The sequence below is a fragment of the Gouania willdenowi genome, chromosome 8 (genome assembly GCF_900634775.1).
Source record: "Gouania willdenowi chromosome 8, fGouWil2.1, whole genome shotgun sequence".
In the NCBI taxonomy this organism is placed as follows: Eukaryota; Metazoa; Chordata; class Actinopteri; order Blenniiformes; family Gobiesocidae; genus Gouania; species Gouania willdenowi.
This window is the reverse complement of record NC_041051.1, coordinates 21949618-21956637: the sequence shown is the minus strand read 5'-3', so window position 1 is coordinate 21956637 and position 7020 is coordinate 21949618. Positions and strand designations below refer to the sequence as shown.

Sequence of the window (7020 nt, the reverse complement as noted above, 5' to 3'; positions counted from 1 at the left end):
AGAAAAAAAAAAAAAGAAAAGAACGGGCACTGTCGGGCACGCGCGAAGGGCGGGGTCACACTGAACTAGATCCCTTTTTATTGAAATAAATAATAAAATACTAAATATATCAACGATTTATTCTGGTAAAGAACACTACAAAGGATGCAATATAGGCTTATACGGCCATACCAAGGTGAAAAATAAATGTATTAAGTGTAATAACATTTAGAATAAACCTTTATTTACTCAAAATTAGCTTACTTTTGTGTGTCTAAACATCAATATACTTCAAGTGTATGTAAGATTAGTTAACTGAAATTATGCTTATTTGGAACAATGCATTTTATACTGAATATATATTTTATATATATATATATATATATATATATTTTATTTATTTTTTTTATTTATTTTTTTTTTTTTTTTAAATTACCAGACTTTAACATTCAGTGGGCATATAATAATTAACGATAGCAGTTCTTCCTGAAAAGATAAAATTATATTATACTTGTTCTTCTTAACTAATTTCCATTTTCTGTAAAAGGAACAGTATTTAAAGGCAACTGATTAGTACTGTATAACCTATATTTAGGGCTCTTATGGTGAAAGTCTAAAACAGAGTGTTTGTGTTTAGAGCAAATATAGAGCGTAGAGAATTTCTCTTAAAATTATATTACTATTGCTTCGATTGTATTTCATTGGTCGTCACATTTGTATGTATGTATGTATGTATGTATGTATGTATGTATGTATGTATGTATGTATGTATGTATGTATGTACTGTATGTATGTATGTATGTATGTATGTATGTATGTATGTATGTGTGTCTGTTTGTGTGCACAATAGTGTCCTCAATTTTTGACAAATCCACTACAATTTTTTCCTGTTAATTGGTTTTTGGCCACAGATGAGACCATTCAATTTTGGTGAAGGTAGGTTCAAGATCAAGGTCACAAAAAATATCAAAAATTGCAAAATTTCCGATCTTTAGCATGGGGCAACATTTCTGAAACTCAAATCTCCGTCAGATCTTCATCAATTCATTCAAGATTTTGCAGGATGATGTAAGGCTATGACATGCAACATCTGACCAAACAGGATCCGGATCCGAACCAGATTGCTGACTCAGCAATTTTTGGAAATTTACGTTGGAAAAGCCAATTTATGACTTTCAAAAATTCCTATACAGTTTAAATATGTTTTGATTACATTCAAATTTGGTGGATGGATGTCAAAAAAGCTAAAAACAAAATTGGGCATTTTCAAAAGTCTGCGCTGCACGAGTGTTTTCATTTACTTGTTTATCACAGGAGGTTGGAAAAATTTCCTGCTAAAGAAACTGGGTGGATATTCAATGTTGACATGTAGCAATGCTTGATTATTTCGTGTTGCATCAAGGCAACCTTGAGCCCTTTTAAACCACAGCCTTAATGTAGCAATGCCATGCCATATTTTTTAAAGTAGGCCTCCAAGTGAAAATGTGCTACATGACTGGCAACTAAAAACAGACGAGTGTTACATTAAAAAGAGGAACATGTTCACAGCTGTATTTAGACTGAATTTTCATGTTTACGTAAGCTGATAAAAGCAGGACCCAAAGAGGAAGCTTCTATCTTTATGTAAAACACTTAGTATATGACTTGCGTGTGTACAAATTTGACAGACTGGTAGCGTTGGGCAGATTAATGTTTGTTTTAAAGTAGCAGCTATGATTTAATTGTTTTTGAAGTCTCAAGAAAGAGTTGAACAAAGTTTGTTTCATAAATGCAAACATACAGGAAATAAAACCACAGAGACCTTCACAGGCCTTTCCTTAGTATATACAACTGCTTAAAATTCATTTTTGAAAAGTATATCCTTGCAGAATTATCAACTACAGGAAACCAGGCTGAGCACGAGAATGAGAAGTTTATTCTTGATAGTCCTGTTAACGACTCAAATGTGGAAGTTGCTGTTTTGCTTCATCCATAGCCTAAAAGCAAGATACAAAAGTTGAAAGGGATTCATGGGGATTGAACAACACAACTTTAAAAGACAGCTAACAGCAAACCTTTTGGATAGCGGTCATGGCAGAATCATCCCCTTGATGTTTGGCCATGTTCAGAGCTTCCTCAAAGCGAGAAACACAAGATTCCAAGTTTCCAAGGTTCACTGGTACAAAAGAAAGCAGAGATTCCCAGTGAAGGACAACATCCCAAAACTGATATAGGATTGAAGTTGATTGAGTTAAAAACTAGATTTACATTCTGATTGTGCTACCAGGACATTAGCATTCATCTGCCACTTCTCATCAGCGATTTCCTTGGCTGCAACAACGGAGCGGAGGCCATAGTCTCTGGCCTTTTCATGACGGTTAAGCTCAAGATAAGACCAGCCGATCTCATGAAACAGCCACGTCTTCTCCAAATTGTCGGAAACCAAAGGGATCTTTATTTCCCAGCTTGACACAAAACAAAAAGCCAAGGGTCAGAATGATTTCCATTAAACAAACTGTACTGTCAAAGAAAACATTTTCTCCAACAGCATGTGTCTCTTTTTGTTTCATCACCTACTTACAATTCAATGGCTTGTTCAAACTGTCCAGTCCTAGCATACACTCGACCAATGTTGTCCAGAGCCCGGGACATTGCCTCTCGGAGTTTGCTGTTGTTGAGAAAAGTTAATCAATGTTGACTCAGGCTTTTAAGTCAAATGTTGTATTACTATTCATTTCTCACCACTGCTTAGCCAGCTCCAGGTCTTTTTGATGATGTTCTATTGCTTTATCCATGTCTCCTAAATGAAAGAGAACATTCCCAGTGCAGCTGTGTAGGCTGCCCAGGATCTCCTTCTTACTGGGAACTTCTTTCTCTGACCATTTCTGCACTTCCTTCATGACTTCGTTGACCTTTTTCAGACTCTCTGCTGCATTTCCGGATGTCAGTTCTAAAAAACAAAAAGAGAAAGTTATTTTCCAAAGAAGCAAAAAAAAAAAACTGGTGCGACATGTTCAGCTAGATTTACCTTCATCTATCTGTTGAAGGTTCTTTAGCAGATACTGAGCAGGTTCAGAGTTTGAGCTGTGATGTGGCTTGAGTTTTGAGCTCTTTTCTTTAGGAAAGATTGGTTGTTCCTGGCTCCAGAAGTCAGAGCAAGTGTCAAGATATGTGAGGCAGCTCTGAAGGACATCCTGTAGCTGCTCGCCACCCTTTGTTCTACCTTTGATCAAATCTGCAGGGTTTAAATAAAATACATATATATTTCTTTGTTAACTATCTAAAAGGAAAACTGTTAGTGGACTAAAACATATATTTTCTAAAACAATGTCTATAATAGTACCTTTATCCTTCATTAGGTTTTCCAGATATTTTCTATCGCCGTAAAACTCTCCCAGAAGCTGTTTGGTGGTCTTTTTCCTTTTTGGGTTCTTCTGGATGTTCTTTGGCTTATCCTTTGTCAGATTACGGATGGCATTTTGCTGCGCCTTCTTTTCAAGTTCGTCAATGAGAAAACAAAACAATCAATAGCAAGGCCTGGTCTGATGGCAATGGGAGGGATGCGGCCCCAAATGCAGGCTCAGGTACAAAATATTGAACTGTATTATATAGTAACTGTATTACCAAACAGAATTTAGCTGTTGTTACCTTTTTGTATGTTTTTTGTATCTGCGGTTATATAGTTAATGTGTTTGTTATGAGACATTCTCATTTGCATTACAACCATTTATCACAGATTGTATTACTTAGCTATTCAAGGGTGTTCATTTCTTATTCCATAATAGGCTATATATGGTTAGGTAAAAATGCTAGTGTGGGTAAGTTTGTCAATAATAACTCGTACCAATTTTCATATTTTCCATCACTAACAACCTCCATCCTCTGCCTACGTATCATAGACAGAGAAAGGAGGCTCACACAGTTTGTGGGTCACAGCCCAGAGTGCCTTCCACATCTGCTCCAGTGGTTCTTTCAGCCCTTGGTACTTTTCCACTCTCTAGTGTTCCTTCTTCCTTCCTTTTTTCCTGATGTTGCATTCAGCTGGTAACATCCTGTAACCACTGCCCTCTGGTGGAGTTTGTCCACCACCACCATCGTCGGGCCAGTAGGCAAGACATGGTGGTTTGTGTGTGTTTGTGCTTGAAAATGACTCTAAAAGTCAATGATTTCAATCAAATGATGTGTTAAGTAACAATTGGATCATGTTAATACATGTTAGGTTAGAGCTGGGCAATATATCGAGATTCAAGATATATCACGTTTTCTTTTCTGTTGTAGAAAATTACAATATAGCCTATATTGATGTATATACTGTATATATATATATATATTTTTATAACTTATTTTGTATTAAAATATTTGGTTTAGGAGACGTTGCTTTTACTTCTTCTCACAACAGCATGAAAAGCTCAGTTTGATGGATTACTGAGTGCGTTCTAACCCAAACCTTACCCTTAACAAGCCACACTACAGAACTCACTCACATGTGCTGTCCCAGTTAAGTATTTTTAGAGAATATACTAAACTGCCACATATTGTGCAGCTATTTATCAATAAATGTACCTGTGTGGCCATTTTGCATCAGTAAAATTAACTTCAGAATTGTCTTTCTGGTCAGACTTTATTTGAAATAAAATTATCAAGATTTATATGGTATATCGCCATTTTGACACAAAATATTGAGATATGAGTTTTGGTCCATGTCGCCCAGCCCTGTAGTATGTTCACTAATTATGGGAGTTTTTTTTAAGTGATGAGCAAAAAAAGAAACAGGGTTAGCTTTTAAAGCTGTTGTAGTTATAGCAGTGGTTATCTGAATTGTATCAATATGAACTTATGTGGACACAATTCAAAGAAAAATCCACACTGAGTTAGGGGCAAAGAAACACTCACCTCTTCGTCTTCTTTGAGGAATGACAGGTCTCCTTTGACAGCTAATTGTACAGTAGAAGGACCTTTAACAGGAGAAAAACTGATTTAAAGTTCAGATGAGTTTTCTCTTGAATAGAGGATCAGAAGTATCATATACACACTTACTCCCAACAGAGTTTTCTATAGCCTCCTGTGCTTTCTGGATGCCCAGCCTGAAGCCTTGTATTTGTGGGCGTAGCTTTTGTCCTCTTTGGTAAAACACCAACGCAAACTCAAATTCTGCCATGTAATATAAAGCTTCAGCCTTCTGATACAAGCCCTAAAAATGTAACCATGGTAAATCAAAATGAGCTTTTATTTTGGTAATTACATTTAGATAGATAGATAGATAGATAGATAGATAGATAGATAGATACTGTAGATAGATAGATAGATAGATAGATAGATAGATAGATAGATAGATAGATAGATAGATAGATAGATAGATAGATAGATACTGTAGATAGATAGATAGATAGATAGATAGATAGATAGATAGATAGATAGATAGATAGATAGATACTGTAGATAGATAGATAGATAGATAGATAGATAAATAGATACTGTAGATAGATAGATAGATGCATCGAAAGATAGATAGATAGATAGATAGATAGATAGATAAATAGATACTGTAGATAGATAGATAGATGCATCGAAAGATAGATAGATAGATAGATAGATAGATAGATAGATAGATAGATAGATAGATAAATAGATACTGTAGATAGATAGATAGATAGATAGATAAATAGATACTGTAGATAGATAGATAGATGCATAGAAAGATAGATAGATAGATAGATAGATAGATAGATAGATAGATAGATAGATAGATAGATAGATAGATAGATAGATAGACAGACAGACAGATAGATAGATAGATAGATAGATAGATAGATAGATAGATTTAATTAATCGTCCTACCTCAAAATATGTCTTGTCATATTTAAGCGAGGCTTCAGCATCCTTTAGGGCGTTTTCAGCATTTCCCGTTTTTAGGAAACACTTAGATCTACCAACCAAACAGCTCTTGTCATCAGGTTTTAAAGCCAACGCCTAAAATCATAATAGACACTTAATTCGCATGAAACTTTTGAAGCTATGTGCGATACATGTAAGAACTACAACTATGGAAACTCACCGTGGTGAAACTGTCTATGGCCTTTTTATACTCTCCCTTCTGGAACAGCCACTCTCCGTCCGCCAACAACGTAGTGAAAACTCCTTTTGGCTTCTCACCATCGTGTTCTTCATCTGCGTTTGACATTTTTTCCTCACTTTAATCCCAGTTTCTGAATCAAGCTAGCAGTCAGACGATTTATAAATTCCAGGGAAGACTGTTTAAGTTGTATCCTGGCAACCGCACAGCAAACGTAGTGAAACAGCGCCCTCTGTTGACAGTTTCAGAAATACTCTATTCAACCGAGCAGGAGAAAAAAGGAAGGTACTAATAAGAACACATGAGGGGCCTTTTCATGCTTCTGTGAATTACATAAAAAAAAAAAAAGCCATGACATATCACGTCGATTTTTTACTACATATGTCTTCATCATGGCATGCTTTAGAACAGTGCTTTTCAACCTGGGTCGGAACCCCATGTGGGGTCGCCTGGGGTTTAAAAGGGGTCGCCTGAAATTTCTGAAAAATAAAATAGATTTAGATTTTAATTTAAAGAAATAAACTAAACAATCTTAAACTACAGTATTTCATACTTTCACTTTGTCAAATATACATATTGTTCAACTAAAATGCAGTAAAAACTAGGGGTGTCTTGTTCCGATATTGATATCGGTCTGATATCAGCCAGAAAACAAATATTGGATTTTATCGGACTGCATCTAAAATCTCCAATATATATTATATTTATTCAATTGTACAATACTGTAGATATTATGTTGAAGGTTAAAATTGTTCTCTGTCTGAGTAACATCACTTGATCGAGTCTTTTCTAACATTCCACATTACAAAATAAGTAGTAAATGTATGTATGATTTGTGCGATATCGAATCGATATAGGCCAATACTCAAGGCTACAATATAGGTGTATAATCTGAAGTGAAAAAGTTGTATTGGGGCATCCCTAGTAAAAATAAAAATATCTGAGCTTGGCACAACTTGTCACTAATCTTAACTACTCTGTATTTGTAA

The 7020-nt window shown here is 35.3% G+C and overlaps 1 protein-coding gene across 3 annotated transcripts; it reads right to left on the bottom strand.

Moving 5' to 3' along the window:
- Positions 1 to 1872: 1872 nt before the first annotated feature.
- odad4 (outer dynein arm docking complex subunit 4) lies at positions 1873 to 6243 on the bottom strand. 3 transcript variants are annotated; one of them, XM_028455594.1, is made up of 11 exons: positions 6014 to 6243; positions 5797 to 5928; positions 4996 to 5149; positions 4852 to 4913; positions 3302 to 3449; positions 2987 to 3193; positions 2701 to 2908; positions 2540 to 2626; positions 2227 to 2423; positions 2034 to 2134; positions 1873 to 1955 (listed from the first exon to the last, which is right to left on the bottom strand). In XM_028455594.1, the coding sequence occupies exons 1-11, from the start codon at positions 6137 to 6139 to the stop codon at positions 1911 to 1913; spliced, it is 1467 nt and encodes a 488-aa protein (XP_028311395.1). In that variant the 5' UTR covers positions 6140 to 6243; the 3' UTR covers positions 1873 to 1910. The 3 variants fall into 3 exon arrangements, with proteins under 3 accessions (XP_028311395.1, XP_028311396.1, XP_028311398.1); XM_028455595.1 differs by having other exon boundaries at positions 3302 to 3446; XM_028455597.1 differs by having other exon boundaries at positions 5797 to 5884; positions 6014 to 6140.
- Positions 6244 to 7020: the final 777 nt, after the last annotated feature.